The sequence below is a fragment of the Mustela nivalis genome, assembly GCF_964662115.1.
Source record: "Mustela nivalis genome assembly, chromosome: 1".
Lineage (NCBI taxonomy): Eukaryota > Metazoa > Chordata > Mammalia > Carnivora > Mustelidae > Mustela > Mustela nivalis.
This window is the reverse complement of record NC_139020.1, coordinates 118931177-118958337: the sequence shown is the minus strand read 5'-3', so window position 1 is coordinate 118958337 and position 27161 is coordinate 118931177. Positions and strand designations below refer to the sequence as shown.

At 41.1% G+C, this 27161-nt stretch overlaps 1 protein-coding gene across 16 annotated transcripts in view; it reads left to right on the top strand.

The window, feature by feature from the left end:
* Positions 1-26942, top strand: part of PARP15 (poly(ADP-ribose) polymerase family member 15) — a 48495-nt gene extending 21553 nt beyond the window's left edge. For 9 of the 16 annotated variants that reach the window (XM_082740392.1, XM_082740399.1, XM_082740388.1 and 6 more), the window contains 11 exons: positions 668-784; positions 2797-3033; positions 3976-4197; positions 5800-5869; positions 8240-8389; positions 11586-11648; positions 12699-12866; positions 15465-15671; positions 20228-20361; positions 24062-24236; positions 24541-26942. In XM_082740392.1, the coding sequence (XP_082596518.1) occupies positions 668-784; positions 2797-3033; positions 3976-4197; positions 5800-5869; positions 8240-8389; positions 11586-11648; positions 12699-12866; positions 15465-15671; positions 20228-20361; positions 24062-24236; positions 24541-24830 (1833 nt within the window). In that variant the 3' untranslated portion in view covers positions 24831-26942. Of the gene's footprint in view, positions 1-667; positions 785-2796; positions 3034-3975; positions 4198-5799; positions 5879-8239; positions 8390-11585; positions 11649-12698; positions 12867-15464; positions 15672-20227; positions 20362-24061; positions 24237-24540 lie in introns of all 16 variants that reach the window. The other 7 variants (XM_082740393.1, XM_082740384.1, XM_082740396.1 and 4 more) reach the window with 1 other exon arrangement.
* Positions 26943-27161: the final 219 nt, after the last annotated feature.

The following is a 27161-nucleotide window of genomic DNA, read 5'->3' as shown; positions in this document are numbered from 1 at the left end:
GAGTGAGTCTTACCTGGGAGGCAAGGTTGCTCCCTGGTTTTAAACGAACTGTCAATCATTGGATGAGGGCTTGAGCCAGTGGGAGGGTGGCTTAATTTATCTGCAATTTCTCTCTGTTGAGCCTGCAAGGAAAGCAGGCTTTGGCACTACAGAAAGTCTTCAGAGAAGAAATAACAATGGGAGGGGTGCCTGGGTGGATCGTTGGTTGAGCGTCAGACTCTTGATTTCAGCTCAGGTCATGATCTCAGGGTCATGGGATTAAGCCCCAAATTGGGCTTAGCACTGAACCCGGAGCCTGCTTAAAATTTTCTTTCTTCTCCTGTTTCTTCTCTCTCTATTTCTAAAAAAAAAAAAAAAAAAAAAAGGATAGAAATAAAGACAGCTGGAAATACGACCAGAGTGCCCTTAAATTGTAAGCCAGGGGGCATGAGCAGGGTCTGCTAAGCTAGAATTGGGGAATAAGTAAAAGAGCTCACAGGCAACTGGAGTATTAAATACAGTTGATACTAAAAAAATTGTGGTAACAAATTATTTGCTTTTGAATCTTAAGGTTGGACTATGAGTTGAGTTAGGTGTGGAATCTAATAGCTATTTTCTGTTTGGAAACCTAAGAGGAAAGTCTACAGATAGCATTGCCTGGTCATTATTTTTACTGTTTTCTCCACAGTCAAAAGACCAAGTCAGCGGGAAAAACTGTCTTCCAGACGGAAATGTGATAGCCTCAGCCCAAACCACAGAAGGTCTAAACCTCGTATTAATGGCTGGAAATGTTACTAATTTCCAGGTAAGTGGCGCTATTCAGTAAATCCAACAAGAAACACTGGGGTCTGATTCACTCATTCTATGACTTAAGGTCACAACAGACCACTTTGAATTTTATCTCACCCAGTTTGTGGTACAATCTAGTTGAGATAAAATTCCATATCCTTATCTTAGAAACGAGGAAACTGAGGTCTTTTCACTACGTAGTTTGTTAAGTTGATTATTAAACTCTTTCATCCCTGTCAGGGTACCTAGTCTCACGATTGGATGGTGCCATATAAACTTTGGAGTCCTCTAACTCTTTGAGTTCCTTTCTCTATCCAACCAGTTTCCCAGCCTCCTCACACCCTCTCTCTTGTGTATTCCCTTTCATTTTCATTGTCCTTCAGCATCCCTAGTCGCCTCTCTTACCCTCCAGCCTGCCCTCTCCCTAGCTGTTTGATGTATGTTCATCAAGTGCTTCCCCCTGCCTGTATCAGAAAATCCAAAAAATAAGAGCTCTCAGAGTCTTCCACGGTCTGGCCCCAAATCTCTTTCCAGCCCTGTCTCTCACCATTAGCACTCTCTGTTAGCTAAACTGGACTACTTTCTGACCTTTTTCATGTGTTTTCTCAAACATTCACCCACCCAGAATCCTTACTGCTTTCTTTCTCCCTGTCCAAGCTTCCTTCCTTATCTTTTTTTTTCCCTAAGATTTTATTTATTCATTTGAGAGAGGGAGAGGGAGACACACAAACAAGAGACAGAGACAGAGAAAGCACAAGCAGGGGAAGAGGCAGAGGGAGAGGGAGAAGCAGACTCCCCTGAGCAGGGAGCCCAGTGTGGGACCTGAAGATCATGACCTGAGTGGAAAGAAGACGCTCAACTGACTGAGCACCCAGGTGCCCCATCCCTTATCCTCTTTGTAAAGACTTTACTGAGCAGTCCAGTCTAAAGGATTCCTGCCGTATTTGAAGTTCTATAGCAATTACTAATTGTATTTTTTAACACAGAGTTTCTTTCGATTATCTTGAACTGATTTAAACATTAAGAATATTTTACTGTTTTACATGTTAATATATTACTTCCCCAAACTGTGTAGGAATCAGTAAACAGAGAGTGGGGTGAAGGTGGGCTGGATCTTGGTTTTTTTTTTTTTTTTTCAAGCTCATTGACTTTTGTCCCTGCAGGGAACTTCTCAGGTCCTAAGATTAGTTTATGTTAAGTAACCTCATATAAGATGGAGGTGGACCCATGAGAGTGAGAAATGAAACTATTAAGTGGCCCAGAGACATAAAAACCTTTTAATTTACAATGAAGAAGTGCTCCCCAAGGAACCAAAATACTTAAAATCCACATGATCAAAGCATTCTCCCCTCCAAATTTGAATATGAAATCAGAATAAATGGAGTTGAATGAATTGAATACTTAATAGCTATTGGCATCAGGTCATGACCCCATCTCACCAAAGGGATAGCCTCAGCAGGCATTGGAGAACTCTTGATACCCCTGGACAGGCTTGAGGGGACACTGCCTACCCTCACCTCAACGACTTTCCTTTATCTAGGCCTTCAGGGCTGATCAGACCCCACCCCATTACCCTTCAGACAGACCCATTCTTTCTTTAAGTATGTTAATAAAGTCAGAACAATTACTCTCAGTTCCTACCTGCCTTAAAGCAACTCTTTCTTCCAAGGTCTCTCTCAACATTCTGTGTTTTTGTCTCTGTCTGTCTCACTGTCTTCCTCTTCCTGCATCTACCTTTCATTCAGATTCTCCTTAGTCTATGGTCTTTGGTTTGCTCATTTTCATAGCCCTACTCTGATTCATCACATGTTGACTTGACATTGGTGGGTGATGCATTTCCTTTATTTCTAAGTTTTGGGGCTCAACTCATTATGGTAACAATAGATTGTGAGCCCCCCAGGGTAGGGTTGACAGGTCAGTATGACAGACAAAACATGTCTTGTGCATTATTCCACAATACTCGGCAAGTCGTAGGTGCTTAATAATTACTGATTCAATCTCTAACAAAATGTTGCTGTTTTTCTTAAGGCCCATGTGATTGTCAACACTGTTTCCCAGACACTTCAACTTGGAAATGGACCACTATCCCGGGCTATTTTGCAGAAAGCTGGTCCAAAGCTCCAGGAAGAGTTGTATGCTGTCAAGCAGGGAGCAGTGGAGAAAATAGGTAGCATATTCATAACAAGTGGCTGTAATCTGAACTGCCAAGCTGTCTTCCATGTCGTGGCACCAACTTGGGATAATGCAGCAGGGCGCTCTCAGCAGGTAGAGAAAATCCTTCATTCTCTACTTCATTGGTAGCTTTGGTAGTCTTCTGGCACTGTAGAGATCTGTGGTTCTCAAGCAAAGTGAATGTATTCCCCAGGGGACCTTTGGCTTGTTACATTGGTTACTGATCACTGGGAAGCGGGGGCCAAGGATGTGGCTAAATGTCCTACAATGTATACATCGGCTTCCACAACGCAAACTTTTCTGGACAAGGTTGAGAAGCCCTAGTATTGATTGGACCTTGTCCATTTATTGACATCTTTATTATGTTCTCTAAACAGTCCATCATAGCTACCAGTGATTTCAGAATAATTGACCCTTGAAAGTAGTAACCATCCTGGGGTTCCCCAGGAATGATATCTGAAGATTAGTGTAATCATCCTTCAGTATGACAACAAGATGCAGCCAAAGCTGTGGTGAAGAATGAGGGGTCATTGCTCTTCTTTTGATGACTTCTCACCTTTACTCCCAACTTTCTTTTTTTAGAATATGAAAGTAATACAAGTATATTGCAGGAAATACAGAAAGTACAAAGATGAAAACAAAAATTATAATCCAGTCATCTGGAAATGAATGTGGTTAACATTTTATTGTATTCTCTTCAGGGTAATTTTATATTTTTTAGTTGGGATTCCCTTCCAGACATTTTTTTTAATCCTGCTTTTTAAAAAATTAACAAACATTTATCCAATGTCCATAAACATTGCTTTTAATTGCAACAAGACACCATTGTTTATGTAGCCATTCCCATACTATTGGAGCCTCCTTCCTGCATGAATTGCAATTTCTCTGGAATATCCTCTCTCCTTTCTGACTCCCTAGACCCAGACAAAGCCAGGAATAGCGGAAGAGACCTAGTCACAGTTGTTAGAGCCATAACTCTTTCTCCTTTCTGCCAGCTTAAGCCCTAACTTAGATGAATGTTTTTGTACATTTCAGATCATGGCAAATATAATCAAGAAATGTTTGGCAACTGTAGAAGAGTTATCTTTTTCATCCATCGTATTTCCCATGATTGGAACAGGAAATTTGAGATTTCCCAAAGCTATTTTTGCTAACCTAATCCTTTCGGAATTGTTCGAATTTAGTAGCAGAAGCTGGCGGAAAGCCTTACAAAAAGTTTACTTGCTGGTACATCTAGGTGATGATGAAATCCAACAGGTATGGTTACATATCTCTTCTCATCATTCTGACAAGTGAACCTAAGTGCAACCAGATGTCTTTGTGGATCTGTAAATAATAATGTTTTCACTTCCCTGTCCATAAGTGTTGGTTGCTGTGGAGGGGTTGTCATAAGACTTTATGAGATAATGCTGATAACTCACACAGTCCTTCCTAGACAGGTTAACAAGACACAAGATAATTGTACTTAAATTCCTAGGAGGAAGCAGAAAGTCATTGGCATGAAAGTGGCCCAGACATTTTAACACTGACTGAATGAAGCCCAAGTTATGGGTCTGTTTATAGGGAAAAGACCAAATAAGAAAAACCTCAAGAATTTAAGGGTTTTATGGATAGAGCACAGCTCGTCTGTAGAAGTCTGTGAGGGTCTAAAGCTAGAAATAACAGTACAGTATTCAGTAGCAGAGAGGCAGTCAAAGCACATGAACTAAGCACTGAGCCCCCTACACCAGCCTTGTAAATGTTGACCTAGAGCTGGTTGGCCCAGTCTGAGTACCAAAATCTGGTTCTCATTCTTGAAAAGTTATATTGATTTTATAAATTGTGCATAGTTATAGCAAAAATGCAAACAATATAGAAGTGCAAAGAAGAAAGGTACAGCTAGGTTTAAATTCTGGTTTTGCCACTTAAAGGCTGAGGGAGGCCACCTCTCCGAATTTCGGTTTTATTGTGTGTCAAGTGAATGTGGCAAGAACATCTCTCAAACTCGATGTTGAAACTAAGAAAAGATGTATTTGACATGTTTTGTGTGGTGTCTAGCATGTAGCATAGCTTAAATCTGGTTGCAGAAGTAGTTACTACCAGGGCACTTGGGTGGCTCAGTGGATTGAGCCGCTGCCTTCGACTCAGGTCATGATCTCGGGATCCTGGGATCAAGCCCCACATTGGGCTCTCTGCTTAGCGGGGAGCCTGCTTCCTCCTCTCTCTCTCTGCCTGCTTCTCTGCCCACTTCTTTTTTTTTTTTTTAAAGATTTTATTTATTTATTTGAGAGAGAGACAGTGAGAGAGAACATGAGCGAGGAGAAGGTCAGAGGGAGAAGCAGACTCCCCATGGAGCTGGGAGCCCGATGTGGGACTCGATCCCGGGACTCCAGGATCATGACCTGAGCCGAAGGCAGTCGTCCAACCAACTGAGCCACCCAGGAGCCCCCCCCCCTTTTTTTTCTCTGCCCACTTCTGATCTCTGTCTGTCAAATAAATAAATAAAACATTAAAAAAAAAGAAGTAGTAGTTACTACCCTTTTGTTATCTGACTTTAAGGGCTATTGTTACAAATTATGAACATTAGCACTTTAAAAAGATAGCAAATATAAGGTTCTTTTCTGAATTCTTAGTTACTCTCAGGCATCTGGGATAGAATTGTGGTCTTCCCATGAAATAAAAGAAATCAGCACTGGTATTTATTGAGAAAATGCCTAGGTTCTATGGCAATCCTGTAATGAAAAAGTCTCTGGGTAAGAGGAAATCTAGGGAGAACTATTGTTTCTAATTGATGTCTGGTGATCAGTACTACAAAGAATTGGGTTAATATATTTGCAGAACATTGTTGTAATCAGTAACTATATTTCTTTCTATTTCCAGGCATTTTTAGATGAATTCACTAAAGGGTTATCTGGAAATCCCAACAAGGACAGGATTCTCACAACTGAAGGTAACCAAGGTCTGGCAAAGTTGTTCTGCTCAGAAAATATTTTGCTCTGCCTAGTGGTTCTTCAGTGGTAGCTGACATCAATAGAAGGAGACAAAGCTAATTCACATGCGGGACAGATCAGTGATGAAGGAGATGTTAGAGCATGTTCCACTGTCTGAGCACACAAAGAATAAGTTATATGGATACGTGCTGCACACCCCGCAGACTCTAAGCCTAGGGTGGGTCATGTCCAGTGAGTCCAGAGAAAAGACCCAGAGGCACCAATGGCGATACAGGTCTACTAGCGGAACTATGTGCAGGGAGTCCGGAGTGGCCGACTGGATACAGCCTCCACTGCCAGGATCTACACAAAGCAAGTTTTTATATCTTAGCTACTCACTCTAACAACTGTCAAGGGCCCGTCCCCCTCCTTGCACGGCCAGCGTTTCCAAGGAGATCAAGGCCTGCCTCTTGGACGGTCATCGTTATAAGAGGGATGTCCAGGGCTGGTCACCTCCCCCCATACCCAGCCCCTGACTTTGAACACTGAACGACACGCTTTTCTGCATGTTCTGCTTGGTGGGAATATAGAGGGAGGACGGGATCTCTACTTTCAAGACCGTGATTAACGGGGGCCTTTGGGGTATGCTTGCACAAACTAGCAATCCAACGTGTACCGTACCAGATGTGAACCAAATCTGGTAATGAGGCCAGAGTTTCTAAGATATGATAATGAAAGATAACTGAGGATGGAGGAGGGGGGCAGTGGCCTGGGGTGAGAGCGGTGACCATCCCCTGTGTGCTGCTTCACCTGCAGCAAGATTCTAGCACGAAGTGAAGGCCTACCTGGGGCTGCTGTGGGCTGAGTGCACAGAGGGGGACTCCCTGGACAGGCTGGGTCTGAAGCACTGCTGTTGCCTCCACATGCCATTGGCTCACGTGCTTATGATCAAGAAGCTGTGACCCTGCAGAGGTGACGGTGCTGGAGCCTGTCCACCACGCTGACCACGGGCAGCTGGGTCTTGCCCAGAGTTCATTCCACAGAGGGGTGGGTAGCTGAGAGCAGTGCCCCCCCCACAGCCTCCTGGGCATGTGTCCTCCCGCTCTGAGGGAACCATCCAGTAAAGGTCCTGAAGAACCACACACCCACACACAGATAACTAAAATGTGGATGCACACTAAACTTCTCTGATTGCTTTTCTATATATATAATTTAATCTATACAGTGGCCTCCTGGGTGGGTGATTCTCTTGCCACTGCATCACATGGAAAAGGAGACTGAAAGGGACAAATAGAAAAGGCACAGCTAAGGTATAAAGCCTCAGAGCGGACAGTAACATTATGCCAACACGGTAAGGCTGATTTCCTCAGAGCAGCCTTGATCCTGTTATGCCAGCAAGATGCGAAGCCACAGGAGAGCTCCTATGTGAAGTTAGTGAGCTGTTATTTAACCTTGGATCGGGGTGCCTGGGTGGCTCAGTTGGCGGAGCATCTGACTCCTGATTTCAGCTCAGGTCATGATCTCAGGGTTGTGAGGTCGAGCCCTGTGTTGGACTCCATGCTGGTGCAGAGTCTGCTTGAAATCCTTTCCCTCTGCACCCCGCCCCTGGCCCCCTGCCCTGCTCCAACATGTGCATATGTGCTCTCTCTCTCTATCTCAAATAAACAAAAATAAATCTTCCCCCAAATAATTGAACAAATGACCTCCACACCGAGACCATTTCCCTTTTCTGCAAAATGGATATAAAAGAATCACCTGAAGGGACATACTTTCTGTCATAAGACAAGTAAATTCTGGAGACTAAATGCACAGCATAGAGCTGGAGTTAATAATAATGTTCTGTATTTTCGAAGCTCACTAAGAGAGCAGATCCCGGGCGTTCTCACTACTCACACGTGCACGCGCGCGCACACACACACTCCCTACACAAAATGGTAACTGTGGGAAATGGGTGTGCTGTGAGCCCAACTGGACAATCATTTCACAGCGTACGTTCACTCGAGAGTCACATTGTACACCTTAAATATTTACATTTCTTATTTGTCGTAGCTCAAAAAAGCTTGAAAAAAAGTTTCTCAGAGACATGAGCATGACATGAGGGGATACTTGGCCCTCTGTCCTTCCTCATGCCTTTCTCATGAGGCGGCAGCAACTTTTGCAGACAAGCTGACGGTCCAGTCAGGTGTTCCTGCTTCAACCTCTTTAACTGAGAAATTGATCCTCCTCCTGCCACGAAGCTTTATTTTTTAATTTCCTTAAAAAAGAAAACCCAACCAGGCATGGTACAGTTTGGGTTTATGTAGGTGGAAAGAAAGAAGACTGGGAAGAGAACAGTGGCCCCTTGTTGTTCATTCTCCAGCTACTCTTTCGTTTGCTTGCTTTTTTTTCAGGGGCCTTCAGCCCTATCTCCAGCCCTGGAATCATTTCATATGGAATAAAAATTGGTGCAATTACTTTCCAGATTGCTACTGGAGATATTAGCAAAGAAAAGGCAGATGTGATTGTAAACTCAACGACAAGAACATTTAATCTGAAATCAGGTATTTTATTTAAGCCATGTACGCGATTGTAACTATTAACATGACTCATGTGTAGGAAGGAAATTGTTGCTAATGTTGCCCGAGTAGAAGAGTGTTGCCAGACATATGTAGGCCCTGGAATCAGAAAGACCTGGGTTTGAATCCCAGCTCTGCCACTTATCATTGTGTGGCTTCGGGACACTCACTTTATCCCCTCTGAGCCTCAGTTTCTCTGCCTGTCAAATGTTGATTTCCCAGAGGATTAGATGGAGCACAGCAATGTGAAGATGAGGTGGGAGCCATTCACTGGACTTAGTCTAGGTTAGCTCTTATCCCCTTTCTAGCTCTGAACCATCAAAATTCCACACTTCTAATTTAATAAGTCTGTTTTATTTTTATTTATTTATTTATTTTTAGATTCCATCTTTTATTTTTATTTTTTTACTTTTTTTTACTTATTTTCAGCATAACAGTATTCATTATTTGCACCACACCCAGTGCTCCAGGCAATCTGTGCCCTCTATAATACCCACCACCTGGTACCCCAATCTCCCACCCCCACCCCGCCACTTCAAACCCCTCAGATTGTTTTTCAGAGTCCATAGTCTCTCATGATTCACCTCCCCTTCCAATTTCCCCCAACTCCCTTCTCCTCTCTAATAATAAGTTTGTTTTATTTTTATTTCCCTTTCTATATAACTGAGTTGGCACTCATATCTCACTTCTTATAATCTTCCTTATGTTACACTGACCCAGAAATGAAATTCAACCCCTTTTTCTTGATTTTTGCTGGAATGTCTGAGCGCCTCCAGTGAAGGAGCGTCTTTGAGCATGTCCTCCCCACGTGTCTGTTTGTGTATAACTTGCATACATGTACTCTCATGCGAATATATTTTTATTACAAAGTATTAAATTTTAAATTAAAAGGGTAAGATAAAACATAAGTAGAAAGAGAAGTTTCAGTATTTTCTAAGCTGCAAAATACTATAGCATTTACTATGTAGAAAGTGACTATGTAGACTCTCCATCCAATGTATTGGTCATTCACAAATGCAGACATAAAGGACATTCAATTATGTAAAATGTGACAGATTGAACATAGGCATTTTTACCTGCCTTCTTTTAAAATTCCATGAAAGCAACAGTAAAGGAAATAAAAGGGTGTAAACCCAAGAGGAAAAAGAGAGCTGGAGGAAAACCAATAATGAACAAGACACAGCAGTGTATTTTTAGAATATGAGAAGAAGCTAGCCAGTGGTGAAAACTTAGAATATGCAGGAGAGAATGGTAGTCCCTAGAGACACAGAAGTTGGAGCATCAGGTACCTGGGAAGGCAGGGGACAAGGAAAATATGGAAACAGAATCAGATGCAATTCTGTATGAGCAACACTTAGACCCATTTATTCTATTCTCCATCCATCTGGTGCCCCAGTAATTTCCCTTGGTCTTCCCTGGCCAGAGATGGGAGGTTTATTCTGTAGGGAAACCAACCAGAGAGATTCTGGACTTAGAACAGCAGGTGAGATGAGAGTGGGAGCTAGACAGTGCTCAAGTGAAAGCTTCCGTACTGAGCAGTGAGGTCCAGCCCCGTCCCCGTGCAGCTCCCGGAATGGCAGACGGGTTTATACCCTCTGAGATTGGAGGATCCTTCTGGAGAGAAACCAGCTTCCCTGAAGTCTAGGATTTACCACCTGCTTACCTTACACGAAAGCCTCCTGGTCAGCAAGCCTCCTTTCAGGGTGCTCCCACACTCACTCTGAATAGGAATGGACTGGTGAGTGTCCCCTGATAATTGAGGAAAATCTCCATTCTTGCAAAGTCAGAGACCAAAACAAATGCCCCCAAAAAGGTATTTCTTTTTTTTTTTTTTAAAGAGAATTTTTTTTTTTTAAAGATTTTATTTATTTATTTATTTGACAGAGAGAAATTACAAGTAGATGGAGAGGCAGGCAGAGAGAGACAGAGGTAAGCAGGCTCCCCGCTGAGCAGAGAGCCCGACGCGGGACTCGATCCCAGCACCCTGAGATCATGACCTGAGCCGAAGGCAGCGGCTTAACCCACTGAGCCACCCAGGCGCCCCCCAAAAAGGTATTTCTTAAAAAGAGACAATTCAGTGGCTCAGTGGGTTAAGCCTCTGCCTTCAGTTCAGGTCATGATCTCAGGGTCCTGGGATCGAGTCCCACACCGGGCTCTCTGCTCGGCAGGGAGCCTGCTTCCTCCTCTCTCTCTCTCTGCTTGCCTCTCTGCCTACTTGTGATCTCTGTCAAATAAATAAATAAAATCTTAAAAAAAGGAGAGACAATTCATAACATACATATATAATCAAGGAGACCTAGATAGATGATAGGTAGATAAATAGATAGAGGATAGATTGATCTTTATAATGATTAAATAACTAAAAATTATTCAATGCTTTGAGTGGGCCAGATTCTGCACGAAGCATCTTTTATCCATTGTCTCTTTCAATGTTCAAATAACCCATGGTATGGGAGTAGTGTGCCAGACTCTATAATAGTTGCAGAACTGACTAGGCCCATGTTAGCCAGTAAGTGGCAGAGGCCACCCTAACTTAGGTTGTCACATGCATCGGCTGTGCTTTCGACCGCTCAACCCTGCCGTCACCAGCAATAACCAGGTGGTGAAGCTCCAGCCTCGACCGGAAGATTCACAGGACTGAAGGCAGCCAGCTGTGTGTCTACCTGTGAAAAAATAACACAAAAACCACAGAACTTCTGTGAAATGCTCAGTGGTGTTTCAGTTTTGAGCTCCATGCTTCTCATTAGTATCTGAACTTTCATTTTTATGTTTTTCAACTTTATGAAATAATAAGGGTAGAATGCAAAAAATTTCAAATAACTGCAAAAATATCCCTGTACAGATAGAGCCTGTAGAGCTCCAGACACAGGGGACTGTCCACTATTGGGCAGTTCCCTCACGCTGTAGTTCAGAGTGTTTATTACTCAGCCTGAATGAAAGTTGCTATGGAAATGGTGGTTTTTTCTGTGGGGACCATCAATGAATTATGCACAAAGGGGTGAGCTGGACAAAAGTCTAATGTACAAAAGCTATAATCATGCATTGCATTTGAACTAATGCTTTTTATTTTAACTAATTTAAATTTATTTTAATTTCATTAATTAAATATTACATTTAATTAACTTAAAATAAGTTTAATTTATTTTAATTAATTTTAACTTAATGTTTTTTTCTTACTTAGGGGTGTCAAAAGCAATTTTAGAAGGTGCCGGACCAGCTGTGGAAAATGAATGTGTTGTACTAGGTATGGTTACATGTTACTTTTGGTTATAACCCCTAGGAGATTAGAGGGCTGAGAAGGCTGTAATAGGACCTACAGAAGGAGTAAGTGGTGAGCACATTGGAAAGAGGTGGATTCTCTGGGAGAGCAGATCCAGGGGGTGTGACTCTATGGCTTTGGGAAGTAATCCTCCCTTTCACCATCCCACCTGTCTTTTCCTAACTATTAAACAGAGAGCCTAGGCCTGGCTCCTAGTAGTCCAGTCTCCACCACTTACTGAGGGATCCTGAGCCTGCCATCTGACCTATAAGAGCTTTTTTTCTCTTATCTGTGAGCTGGTTCTGGGTTCTATTAACCAGGCAGGGGTATGGTAATGGTTTCCCCGCAGGTGGGTGTGAGCATCAGGACAAGGAACAGGACAAGTTGCCTAAAGTGCTATATAAGTCATCTTTCTCTTTCCTCAACCTTGTTCTACTTGTGATAGGACATCGTCTACCTGACATGAGTCAGGGTGGAACCTGGGTGGGTCTGAGGTGTTCTTGGACACCAATTCTCCAATTCTTTTTTTTTTTTTTCAATTCTCCAATTCTTGTACACCACCAAATGCATTGCTTTTCTCTCCTTGAAAAACGAATCTAGCCGAATAAGCATAGCCATTGCTCTTCTGGACAACAATTTGGGGGTTAAGAGGTCTGGACATTGACTGCTTGGGTTCAAATCCCAGGCAATCTTTGCTGTGGACCTTACCTTTCTGAGCTTCTGTTGAATCTGTGAAATGGACAAAATAGTACCAATAGCCTTGTTTTGAGGATTGAGTAGACCAAAGGAGGTAGAGTGGTTTTGAATAGCACCCCACATATTCAACAATGTCATTGTTGAGTTAAAGAATCCTGATTGTACAGAAAATGAGCCCGGCACAGTCCCAGCAAGTGAAACTAGCTAGATGGAGGGAGGCTGGACTTGTTCAGAAATCATCACAGCTTTCTACAACGGCAGCTGCTTTCATGGCTCGGTGATCCTCTTGCCGCTTCCTGTAAGTAACTGCTGTGTGTTTCCTTTTCTTCCCTGTTCAAGCTGCACAGCCTCACAGAGATTTTATAGTTACACAAGGTGGAAACTTGATGTGCAAGATAATAATCCATGTTCTTGGGGAAAATGATGTCAGGAAAACGGTCTCCACTGTTCTAGAAGAGTGTGAGCAGAGGAAGTACACTTCTGTTTCCCTTCCGGCCATCGGAACAGGTTTGTAGCCTCTCATCAATCCAAGATTCTGAATCATCCACATTCCTTTAGACTTTGCCTCACTGTTAGTGAATTCATTGCTGAGTCCAGGCAGCGATAGTGATGTAAATCAGAGAGTCCACCAACTTGCAGACCCGGAGGGCCATCTCTGGGGCCTATGCCTCTTTAATACATCTTTATTCTTTATTGCATGTTCGCCAGGTATCTTTGCATGTTTGGCCCTTAACGCCATGGTGTTCTTACTGTTCATGTTTTTCCTTTGGGTGATTTGTTTGCTCTTACTGTATCTGTTACCCTTTTTGCACTGACTTTCGGATCAGCATTTCTCCTTCCCCCGGATCTCCTCTGGTAGATTTCTGTTACCAGAGACTTTATGGCAGAATCCAAACTCATCCTCATCATCCCTTACAAACAGCCACCTTTCCTGAGTTGTCCCATTTTCTGATCTCCTCCTTCGGTGGTACCACGATGCTCTGGCTATCCTGCCGGCTTGCTTCTTTGTGCCCCCAGACCCCACAGTCAGCACATTCTACTTAGTCTTCTCCCAGGGGTTATTCAGTGTCAGCCTTGCTTCTGGTTTCCAAACCTTTAATATGTCCGCTATTGGGTTGACTGCAGCATCGCCTACTGGCTCTCATTCATGCATTTATTAGATTGAAAGGCTGTTTCCCAGGCCTGCTGCAAGTTCCAAGGCATAAAGCCATGAGTAGGGTGCAGTTGCTTTCCTTAAGCAAGAAGCTCGGGTCCATCCTACTTCCAGTTTCTAGGAAAACTTTTCCTCCTCATCTCTATCATAGCATACAAGAAGTTGCTCTTAGTTGAAGGTGATGCTAATGACCAGTTCCCTGATTCATTCATGCTCAGTCGCGCAAGCTTTTTAAAAGGGCCTGGGAGGGCCCTAACAATGCCATCACATGATCATATGATTCATAAAGCTTCAAAAGTAAGATTTTTTAACCTCTGTGGGTCAGCATCACTGTTTCTTCTCACTTTGACTTCTCAGACTTTTGCTGACACTGAGCATTGGAAAGGCTGCAAGCATTTTTGGAATATAGCTAAGGAAAGTTGATGTAGGAATACGGTTTTTCAAAATTTCAAAATTTATACTTTATTGTGATTTCTTTTTTGATTATAAATAGTCCCTTTCATGTATAGCTTTATGTTTTTATTTTCGTCATCATTCCTTACAAACAGCCATCTGTTTGTCCATCTTTTTCTGAGATGTATAAATTTTAAACCCTTTAAAACCTAGACCCACCCATGACTCTTAGTTTCCCCATTTTGCAGATAAGAGTGTGAAGTTTTAGTGTACAAGGTCACATAGCTAGTCAGCAACATAGCGAGGATCAAACCCAGGCAGCATGGTCTGTACATTTCAAACTTTACATTGTTCTTTTATGTTACACTTTTTTTTTTTATTACCATTATGCTCTTAATTACGATACTGTTAGCTGCCACATTCTTATCTCTATGAGCGATTACTTCTATTATCACCGCAATTGTATAAAATTGAGTAAATTGAAGTTTGGAGGTGTTGTGGGCTGAGTTATGTTCTCCCTGCCAAATTCGTATGTTGAAGCTGTGATTCCCAGTACCTCAGAATGTAACTATATTTGATGAGAGATTCTTTCAAGAGATAATTAAGTTAAAATGAGGTCATGAGGGTGGTCCCTAATCCAATATGACCAGAGTCCTTGTTAGTTGGGAGATTAGAACATCCACGGATACAGAGAGAAGACCATATGAAGACATAGGAGAAGACAGCCATCTACAAGTCTCAGAGAACTCAAATCAGTCTTTCCAAAACCTCAATATCAGACTTCTAGCCTCCAGAATTGTGAGAAAATACATTTGTGTTGCCTAAGCCACCAATTACGGCAGTTTGTTATCATCCCTAGCCAACTGGTATGAGAGGAATTGAATGACTTAGCCAAGATCCCACAGCTAATCACTGGAGAGCCAGGACATGAACCCAGTTTTTCTGCACCCGGATCACATGGTCTGTAATCTGTGCTGCCAGTGCCCTACAGTTCAAGACCACCAGGAGCACACACTATGAGGAACCATGCAGCATCTCACCAAGAGGTCATTAAGGACTATTAGTAGATCTGAGCTTGTGCTGGGTAACTTTGTGGTAGTCTCAAGTACATGGGGTTTTGCTCTGGATTGGATTCTTTGAGGAAGCAGGCATGGTTCTATGATTGGATATCTTACCTGGAAGAGGCAAAGAAAATGGCCAAAGTTGTGATTATTAATGAAGCAGCACTTGCTCCTACTAGTGAAGATGGGGAATGTTTGGCCATTTTTGTGGTTTGGATAGTGTTCATGTTTTTGCCTGTGGTCAGACATGATTATTCAGTGGTTGTGCTGGGCTAAATTGATCACAGCCACAGAGTGGTTACATCAGATGATATTCTATGAAATTGTTTGTGTTCAGCCAGAGGACGCGAACACCCAGCTAGGAGTGCCAGACCCATTTCTGCTGTCGGGCTGCTTGCTTCTGTCTCAACACCAAAACCCATGTTTGCCAGATTTCATCACTTGACTAACACCAGCTAAAGCTTCTTTTGGTCACTTAAAAAAATGTTTCTTTTTCAGGAAATGCTGGAAAAAACCCAGCCACAGTTGCTGATGATATGATCAGTGCTGTTATAGACTTCGCACGGAAACATCCCATCCCATCATTACGGAGAGTTAAAGTTGTCATCTTTCTATTGGAATTGCTACATGTATTCTATGACAACATGAAAAAGAGAGAGAAGTCCACGTCACCTGTCCTTCAGCCCACACGCTTCGAGACTGCATGTAAATGATCTTCTTCAGAAAATCATGGGGTTATCTCTCCTATCCCTTAGCAAATGTGTAGCTATTAATGCTCATTGTTTTATCAGTTTTAGGATTCTACAGATAGCCTCCTATAATATGTGGGAAAATACAAGAACTATGGAATGCAGCCTCCTATCTGCCAATTATTCTGAGGGCAGAATCACTCCTGGGAAGCAGGAATAGCAAAGGAACAGGAAGAGAATAGAAATGAGAAAGCAGAAGAGCGGGATGGACTTTGAAAATCCTAAGCCAGTTACCTCATTATTTAATTATGGATTATTATCAACCCTCAGTGCTCCTTGTAGCTATGAACCAGCTGACCGATACTCATTTATTGATTATCCACCACTAGACAAGTTAGCCTGACAATGGAAGCAGATTGAAGAAGGGAGTGGTCAGGGCCATTTGGTTGTACTACTTCCTGAGCAGGCAGATTCCTAGTTTCTTCTCTGTAAGATGGGTGTTTATGCATAATGTTTAAGTATCTATTGACCTGCTCCTCTTTCCCCATTTTGAGGCTTCTGTACTGCTGTGAAAATAACTAGAAAAGCAGCTTCCTCTTGCAATCACGGTTTTTGCCCATTTTGGGCACTCACTCATAGAGCAGTGTGGGTTTTACTAGTGATGAAGCACACCTGTCATCAGCAGCTGTCTCTAAACTGGAAATTATTGCCTGACCCTGCCAGTAAGAATTTCAGTTCTCTCTATACTTAACCTACTGATAACTATTCAATGTGCCTTCACATATAACACATGTAAGAGCTACACACACACACACACACACACACACACACACACACACACACACACACACAAAGTAAATAAAAATGAAAATAGCAGTTGGGTCTATTAATGTTCTTGCAATAGCAAGAAAATAGCAAGAAAATCCAATTTAAACTGGTTTATGGAAAAATGAAATTAATTGACTCACATGATTATTAAAGTCCAGGCATACCTGGCTTCAGGGCCAGTTTGATCCAGGTGCTCATATTATATAATCTATATATATATTTCTTCATCTCTCTTCTTCATCTGAATTTCTTCATCTCTCACTCTCTTGTCAGCTGTGTTGTCTTTATTCTCAGGTTTTACATGGTTAAAGATAACAGCTAACAGTTTCAGGACCATATGCCTACACAGTCAGATCCAATAGGAAAAGGTATATCCGGGGGTAATATATACTCATCAGAGGAATGTGATGCCTGGGAACAGAGCTGTTCACATAAGGCAGAAATTCCTTCTGACTGAATCAGCTTAGGTCATCATTGCAGCTAGGGAACTGGAATTATACAAATCAGCCAACCCAGAGTCACATGCTCTATTCTTGAACTGAAGGGGATCACTCCGAAGCAATGAGGAAGAGTTGTTTACCAAAGGAAATTCAAGATGCTTTTAACAGAAGAAGGGGAAGAGGCTGCTGGATGGTTAAAAATAACATCTACCTACTAGAGTACCAAGGGATATATAAATTAACATTTCCCCCTTCGGTCCTTGCAGAAGAAAATTTGTATTTAAATACAAATTAACTGGTTCATCCACTCCCTGCTTACACCAAGAATTTAAAATGACTTCTGAAATTTAAAAAACAGAAAGGGGTACCTGGGTGTCTCAGTGGGTTAAATGTTCCAGTCTTGATTTTCCCTCAGGATGTGGTCTCAGGGTCATGAGATGGAGCCCCAGGTTGGGCTCTGCCCTGGGCATGGAGCCTGCTTAAGATTCTCTCTCCTTCTCTCCCTCTGCTCTCCCTGCTCATTTCTCTCTCTTAAAAAAAAAAAAAAAAAAAAAAAAGGAAAGAAAAGAAAGAATAAGAGACAAGCAAACAAAAGATAAGTAAAATGAGCAGACCAGTGACCCAATGAATGGCACTTGGGGCAAAACCAAACAACAACAAAACTGCCTTACAGTTGTTAGATGAAAGGAATAATACAGATAAAATGTCAGATAAAAACAAGTTTGTTGGCAGAGATAAACTTGGATTTTAGTAAGAATTTATCATGTGGATTTTTTTTTTCATCTTGTAGACTTCTTTAAAGAGAACTTACAGAGGACCACTTGGAGTTTCATTTGAGCAAATGATACACAATTGCTTTTCCAAAGCACATTTAAGCTATTCATTGATTCAGAGCACTGTTACTGGGCACGAATTAAATATCACACCCTAGAGACACAGATTTGGGAGTCATGTAAATAGGTGGGAGTTGAAGTCATGGAGTGTGGCTCCAACTATCCATGGAGACTGTGAAGGTGGAGAGAACGAAGCTGAAGGCAGAGCCAGGATTCTTGGTGTGTCGTCCCACCCCTACCTGTGGAGAGGAGCCTGAGGCAGGCTGCACAAGGAGAGGTGTAGGAGGGCATTTACCCCAAACATCGGGAATGGAAAAGTAGATTGAGCTTTATCTTTTAAAAGAGATTTATAGGAAAAGCACTCAGGAAAGTACCTGATACCTGGTAAACACTTAAAAAAAGGTAGCCATCATATTACCACCGATAAAGCACTGGGCTGAGCGTCACTAGAACACAATCCTTTCCTTCCTTGGATGGTGGCCTTCCACGTAACATTGGATATGTGAGTACTCAGCCTTCCTGGAGCTCAGCTTTCTCATCTCTAAATTGTCCAGGGACACCTTCTGTCCACAAGCAGAATAAGTAGCGTAGTTTGGTGTGGTTTAAGGGAGTGATTTGAGTTGTTCATCTCAAGAAAATACCCTTGTCTTTAAACTTTTCTCCCTTTTTATGTTTATTTTTATTTTTTAAAGATTCTTTATTTTAGTTTTGAGAGGAAAATGAGAGAAAGAGAGAGTGCCAGAGTGGAAGGGTGGGGAAGGGCAGAGGAAAAGAGAGAAAATCTGAAGCAGACTGCACTGAGCACAGAGCCTGCCACTGACCTCGATCCCATGACCTGAGCTGAAATCAAGAGTTGGACGCCCAACTGACTGAGCCACCTAGGTGCTCCTTACTCCTTCTTTAAATGCAAATGCCTCTAGGATATAGAAAATATCAAGTTTAATTATTTTTTTAAGAATAATAACTATGTTTGTAAAGGATTCCCTAAAAGCGTTTTTACAACCTTTATTGTATTTTAAACTTGAAACAATCCCATGAGGTGACAAATAGAGCAGATTCTATCAGTTCCATTTTACAAAAGAGAAAATGAAAACTCACTCAAACTTGATACTACTTGTTCCATACCCTGTGGCTGGGCACAGGTTGAGGCTGAGCAGGTCTTCTGATTCCAAGCCCTGGTATTTTCTGCTCTGCAACCTCATGACATGAAAGGAAGAGAGAGCCCAAAGAAAAACTTGACTTGCTTCTCAGGCTTGCCTCTGTATTTGGAGAAAAGAAAGTAGCAGGTTTGAGGAGACTCTAAGACCTAGGACTTCACATTACTAGGCCAAAGCTTTGGAGGGAGTGGACAGTGGGAGAATGGAAAGAATTTAATTGCACACACTACACATCCTGCTGTGGGAAACTTCTCCAGGAAAAACTCTTAAAGTAGAATTTGAAGACCGCTTCCAGATTAGGCTTTGATGCTTGCCTTTGTGAACAGAACTTCATTCCCTGGATGGACTTGCTAAACAGGAAGAGAGTACCTGGTTGCTCTCCCAGCCCTGGATATCTTGCACTAAAAATGAGTAAATTCTGGCTTGCTTTGTAAGGAGAAATCCTTTGGCCTTTACCTGTGGTGTTTTGCCATTTTCTGGCATTTCCTTCTCTAACACAGTCTGTCCATAGTTCTACTTGTCATGCCATCTCAGCAACTTGGTGTGTAGCCTCAATGTATTAGAAGGTTCTGGAGGCCATTGGAAAGCAAAGGAAAATTTTGAGCATCATCACCTTATGTGAAAGTGTTTACTTAGTATTTCCGCTGTTTTCTTTATATGGTGCTTTCTCTAGTTTGGAAATAGAAGGTAGGCTATAGAACAATGTCTTTAAATATCTTTAACAAGGTAATCACATTTCAAAAGAAAAATAATAACCACAATAAATAAAACTGATAAACATGAAAACATTGATGAATTGGCTTTCATGTTTACACATCAGGTTTTTTAAAAAAACTTTTTTTAAAGTGGGCTTCATACCCACTATGGAGCCCACAGTGGGGCTTGAACTCATGACCATGAGACTGACCCCACTAATATCCAGAGTTGGATGCTCAACCAATTGAGCCACCTAGGAACCCCAACACATCAGTTACTTAATTCTTATGGAATTAATTCCATAGAGCTTTCTGGGGAAATTATAATTTCAAGCTATAGTGAATGAAATTATACCTAAATACTTGAGCTAGGGCATTAGTTAATATATGTTATATTAACATCAGAACCGTTCATTCCATCTGTGTTTACCAACTGAGAATGGATAAAAGCAGCAACTGAAATGTGTAGCTTTCTTGTTTTTTGTTTTGTTTTGTTTTGTTTTTTCTTATCCAAAAGACCAGGATTAGATGAATGTGAAATAAGAGCATAGGAAGTACCCTGATTTTCAGAGATCCCTGGAAATGGATATTGTGTTTTCACCAAATGTTGACTTTTCAGGTAATCTTCCTGAACACTGGGCTGACATGAATCAGCAGCTATCCCGTGTGATTGAGCTACTCCCCGGACATTCAGAATATGACACCGTAAAGGACAAGTTCTCTGAGACTTGTCCTGCCTACGAAATAGAGAAGGTAATATTTTATTTAAAAATTACTTCTTTTTAAAAAATTACTTCTTTTAACTATCAAAGAACTACTAACATGAAAGCCATCTTTTTAAAAATAACACTCCCCCTTCCTTTGTACCTTACTATATTTATTTTAATTAGACTAACTCAACCTCCATAGATTTCAAATCTAATGGTTCATTCATTAACAGTAATGAAGAATATTCCCCAAAGTGACATTTATATGTTTGGATACTTTCACTTACAATTTACAAACAAACCCATTCAAACTGATTAAACAAGGAGAAATGTATTAGAAATGTCCAGAAGTAGGATGGTCTTTGGAATAGCTGGATCCAGTTTCTCTGGCTTTGCCATCCACAGGGTCAGCTTCATGTAGAGGCTGGACTCTCTTCATAATTGTAGGATGGCTGTGTGTGGCAATCAGGGTCTCTGCTTCCTCCATTCACAACCCATGGAAGGGACACAACCACTGGACTAGAGTCCCAGGCTTTGAGTTGAGCAGAGCACTCCAACCAGTCTATGTCCCAAGAGTGCTATTTGCTGATTGGCTTGGACCTGGGCTATCAAATGCCATCATTGTACAATCCCATCATGAGATTACCCTGATTGGTTAGACCCACTTAGGCTCTGCCTAATTCTCCTCTTAAGTGGAGAACTGTAGTGAGTCCAACTCCACCCAGACCAGCAGTTGCTGTACAATGGGAATGAATTAGAATGGATGTTCAGGGATTCTAACAATGTTCACCATGCTGCATAAAAATTTTAGCCAGCAAAGTACAGGAGTTTATTAGAAGGTCATTATCATACCCTGTTATCAGAGCAGGGTGTGGCATCCTAGTCATTTAAAAATCTGGCTGCTACTTCCATAAAACTGTGTACTCAACCACATTATAGCATTTAAGAAATTGTGCTTTCATAAGCTTTCATGTGCCTGACTCCCCCATTAGACAATGGGGTTCTTAAAGTAGGAGTTGCATTCCCATTACCTATCCTGGGGCCTAGCATATAGTAGGACACAATACCTACAGAATGAACTTTCTTCCTGAGAAAGAAAGAGAATCCAAAGAGAGAGACTCCTGCAGAAAGGACAGAATTTATCTTTTCTTTTTTTTTTTTTTTTTAAACTAGATGATTTTTAAGGTCCCTTCCCTTCTGACATTCAATTAATGTGCCAGTGGCTTAGGAAACTTCAGAGAATAGAACATTTTAGTTAACTTATGGTGATATATATATATTTTTTAATTTATCTGACAGAGATCACAAGTAGACAGAGAGGCAAGCAGAGAGAGAGGAGGAAGCAGGCTCCCTGCAGAGCAGAGAGCCCAATGTGGGGCTCGATCCCAGGACCCTGGGATCATGACCTGAGCCGAAGGCAGAGGCTTAACCCACTGAGCCACTCAGGTTCCCCAGAAAGGACAGAATTTAAAGGAGGAGATGCTTCATTGATATTAAAAGCTGTTGAGAGTATAAGAACCTTGTTCAATTGTGTTTACCCAATATCTGGCCAACTTTCTTGGCTCTTATTCTTCTATTATACCCATGTTGAAACACCTCACTTTTGGATTAATTCCATAATATACTTTCTCTCTTGCTGCCCCTAGATAAAATCATTATTAATTCCTGGTTGCCAACCTCTGCTGGACTCTCCAGGTGCTGGAATCCTTTATTGCTTCTTCCAGTAAACTCCTTCATGCATTCCCCTTTGCAGAATTTCAACACTCTACTTGAGATCTTCATCTGTCTCAAAACAACTTTCCTTCCTGCTTTTATTACTTGACTTCTCCTCAACACCTGCTATAGGTAACTGCTCCATTCTTCTCATATGGTAATTGTCCTTCTCTGTCTGACTTATTTCACTTAGCATAATGCCCTCAATGTCCATGGCAAGATTTTTTGCTTTTTCATATCCGGATAGTAGTGTGTGTGTGTGTGTGTGTGTGACATTTTCATTACCCATTCATCTATCTTAGCTATTATGAATAATGCTGCAGTGAACATGGGGGTGCACACAGTTCTCCTTGAACTCTCTTCTTTTGTTTCTAGGACATCATGCTTTCAGATTTTTTCCTCTTTCCCTAGACTTAGATTACCTGGATCCTTTTCTTTTGCTTTCATACTCTGTGTTGTGTTCTCCTTACCAACCCCTTATCACTCTGAGAGGCAGAAATTTTTTTACTTGTCTTTCTCCCCCACTACACTGAAAGTTTCTTTCAGAGATCCAACACATGCTTCATTCATAGTAGATATACTCAGTAATCATCTACTGAATATCTAGAATATCTTGAATAGATGATTACTGAGTATATATTAGATTCATTTTCTAGAAGGAAGGAGAGCCAGTAGAGAATGATATATTGAAAAAAAAAGTTAAAGGAAGACAAAATTTCAAGGAGGGGATGATTCATGGTTTGAAATGCTATTGAGAGTCTAGAAAGAAATAGTCATTAGAGTTATGAGGTGATTTGTGACCATAATTAGAGCAATGGAGGAGAACTGTTCTTGGAAGAAGCCAATGGAATGGTTTTAGAGATCAGAAGAACTTAAGGAAATAATTACCAAATGACTACAAATTTTTGAGTAGGAATTTGTTTTTATTTTCTTTTAATTTATTTAGATTATTATTATTATTTAAGTAAGCTCCACGCCCAGCATAGAGTCTAATACTGGGCTTGAACTCACAACTGTGAGATCAAGACCTGACCTGAGATCAAGTGTCAGTGACTATCTGACACTTGGTTTTGTCTTATGGTCATAAGATTGAGCCCAACCTCTGGCTCCAGGCTCAGCGTGGAGTCTACTTGAGATACTCTCTCCTTCTGCCTCTGCCCTTCCTGCTTGTACTCTGTGTCTCTGTCTCTGTCTCTCTCTCTCTCTCAAATAGATAAATAAATCTTAAAATTAAAAAAAAAGGAGTGAGATGCTTAACTGACTGAACCACTCAGGCACCCCTTATTTATTTATTTATTTATTTATAAAGGGGAAAGAGAGAGAGAGAAATGGGGGAGGAGAGAGAGAGGGAGAGACAAAGAATCTTAAACAGGCTCCAAGCCCAGTGTAGAGCCTAACATGGGATTCTATCATAAGCCTAAGATCACAATCTATGCCAAAATCAAGAGTTAGACACTTAACCAACCGAGCCACTCAGGCGCCCCTTGAATAAGAATTTGAATGTGAATGAATCTCCAGGAATTCAGGATAATATCTATAGGCAAATGTTTTTATATAACATAAATTCTATTATATAAAATAGATTATAATAAGCACTATTACAAAGTATAGATACTCTTAACCTAGCCTTTTCCTAAGGGCAGAAAGCAGAGATGCCTGGATGGTTCAGTCAGTTAAGTGTCTGCCTTCAGTTCAGGTCATGTCTCGAGGTCCTGGGATTGAGTCCTGCATTGGGCTCCTTGCTCAAGAGGGAGCCTGCTTCTCCGGCTGCCTGCCATTCCCTGCTTGTGCGCTCTTTCTCTCTCTCTCTCATTCTCTGGCAAATAAATGAATAAAATATTTAAAAAAATAAAAGCAGAAAGTTACCTATTCTCTGAATTAATTGGCTGTTGATTTGCATTTTCTTTTCTTTTTCCTTTTTCCCCTCCTCCAGTCCTCCTCCTCCTCTAACTTGCTATTTTAAATCCACAACAAACACAATACACTGAGCTCTAAAGTCATTTTCAAAATATTTTGCTTTTTGTCATTTGTAGATTGAAAGGATACAGAATGTATGCATCTGGCAGAGCTACCAGATAAAGAAAAACCACATGGACATGAAGAATGGCCATACAGATAATGAGAGAATCCTGTTCCATGGGACAGATGCAGACTCAGTGCCATATGTCAATGAGCATGGCTTTAATCGCAGTTATGCTGGGAAGAATGGTAAGGAAGCAAGTAATCTGGCTGACTAGAATGAGATGAATGAGAACTCTAGTGTTGACTGTTCACACCCAAGCAGTGTAGAACCATAGACGGCAGCCATCTTGTCATTATCAGGGTCGAGTTCTTTGTGTTTCACCAGAAAGGAGGCTGGCAACCTTCTAAGGCTAGAGGGAGTGAATTGTAGAGGAAAACTGGCTTGGGTGGGCAAGAACGACATTAAAAAAATGTGTCAGGTTTGGGCATGGTTCTACATACTGTGATAATTTTCTGTTTTTAGGAAGACTTTTTGTCTTTCTCTTTATAGGAGCAGCTTATGGACAAGGAACCTATTTTGCTGTTAATGCCAAATATTCTGCTAATGATAAATACTCCACACCAGACAGCAATGGGAGAAAGCATGTTTATGTTGTACGAGTGCTTACAGGAGTCTACACATGCGGACATGCAAGATTAGTTACCCCTCCGTCAAAGAATCCTCACAATCCCACAGATCTCTTTGACTCTGTCACAGATGATACACAACATCCAAGTCTATTTGTGGTATTCTCTGATAATCAAGCTTACCCAGAATATCTTATAACTTTTAAGTGTTAAAAAATGTTTTTTTTTTTAACCTCTAAGAGATTGTTTAGTTGTCTATTTATAAGAACAAATTTATAGAATTTTTGTTTTTGCCTTTGGCTTGTTTATGTAGATAAAAATGTCTCTGTTAGGTGCTAAAATGCTGAAAACAGCCTTTCAAGAACGCTCTATTGCAATTTGTAGCATACCTCTTTTCTGAGCATACTGATGGGTGGAAGCTAAGAAATGTGGGTGACATAATTATAGCTACAACTATTTACAGATACCAAATGTGTCAAAGAACAAAGAACACATTACTTTTGTCTAGTAGAGAAGAAATAAGACGAATCTCTTTAAAGCCAAGATGTCATTGTTCTAATAGAGCATGTTAAGACATTAAACTGTGCTGGGCTCAACTGTACTGTTAAATGAATAGGCTGCTAATGTGTATCTGTAAGCACTAAGAATTTTGCTCCCCTGAAGAAGTACTTAGTAGCTATAGTTCAGCTAGAATGACTGAATCAAATCTGTTATGGAGTAAATCAGGTAAAAATGTGTTGTACCACTATCTGATGCTACATGACAACTTACTACAAAATTTAAGGGCTTAGTGGATAAGGAATTCAGGTGTGGCTTAGCTGGGTCATTCTGACTTAGGGTTTCTCCTAAAGTTGAATAAAGATGTCAGCAGGGGATGCAGTGTTCTGCAGTGGCTTGATTAGAGCTGGAAGATCTGCTTTCAAGATAAATCACTCAGATAGCTACAGAGTTTTTGCTGGTTGGCAGAAGTCCTCAGTTTTTCTCCCCATAGTCGTCTCCAGGCTGCTTACATTGCTCATGATGTGGTATTCCACAGCCAGTAATTCAGGAGAGAGACAGGCTGAAGCCATGATGTCTTTTATGACCTAGCTTCTGAGTCATACTCCACCTTTTCCACAGCATCCTGTTGGTTCCACAGATCAGCTCTTTCAGTGTAAACAGGAATTACGCAGGACCTGGACACCAGTGGACAGAGATTGTCGGGGACCATCTTAGAAGCTGTATAGATGAGTGAAGGACTGATACATTGATGAAATGTTAGCAGTGAAAAGGACTCTAGAGGTCATCTAAGCTCACTGTCCTCTCAATTTTCTCCTCACCCATCCGTACTCCCAGGGCAAAAAGCCCTCGAGTCTCTGCTTGACCACTTCTTCATCTTAAGGATAACTTATTCCATCCCAAGACAACTGTAACTATTGGAAAACTCTTGTTTACACATGAGTTGAAATCTCTTCTTCTGTGTCTATTGCCTGCTGGTCTCTGTCTCACCTTCTGGAGGGCACTGAGCATTTATCATTCTTTTTACAGATGGTGGCCCTTCAGATTCATCTCTTCCCTCTATTATACTAGAGTTAGGTAAATTCTTGAAATACTTAGCAGCTTATCCTGAAGCATTACTTATCAGGAGTTGAAGACATTTAAGAAGTGTTTACATCATCATAAATAAGCAGATGCACATTAAAAGGAGTATAGGGAAGTTTAAAGAAAATAACTCCCTTCACCATACTGTATCACTCATAATTGCAACATTCAGAGGAACATTTCAGAGGAAACCACTGCCAACATTCTTTTTTTAAAATATTTTATTTATTTGTTTGACAGACAGATCACAAGTAGGCAGAGAGGCAGGCAGAGAGAGAGAGAGAGAGAGGGAAGCAGGCTTCCTGCTGAGCAGAGAGCCCGATGCGGGGCTCAACCCTGGGACCCTGGGATCATGACCTGAGCCGAAGGCAGAGGCTTTAACCTACTGGGCCACCCAGGTGTCCCCCACTGGCAAAATTCTTATGTTCTCTTCTCCCTTCTCCTTTCTTCTACATCCACCTTTAACAAAGTCAAAGTCACACTTTATTCACTTACTTAATTACACAATATTATATCTACCTTTTTCGTTTAACATTATAAGTGTTACTCTCATGTTATTAATTTTTCCTGTAAACATCATCTTAATGGTCAAGTTATTCCACTGTATATTTTCCTTTTATGTATATATATAAAATGTAAAGTTTTAAAAAATGTCATCATCTTTCCTTATAGTTTAATAATCCAATTTTCTTTTGTAACATATCTGTGTTATTTGCCCCATGTCATTAAATATCTTATCTATCATTTTGATGGTTGCATAGCATTTCACTGTACATATAGCATTTTACTGTAAATGTCATGTCAAAGTAGGGTGCCCTATAACGCTAGATAAATGTATGGTTGGATTATGAGATCCAAAGAGCATAATCTACTTTCAGTGAGACACCACAGCCTGAACTTCTTGAGAGAAAATACAGTCCTAGAGAGCAAAGCAAGTCTAAATAATTCTCTGTTTGTACATGG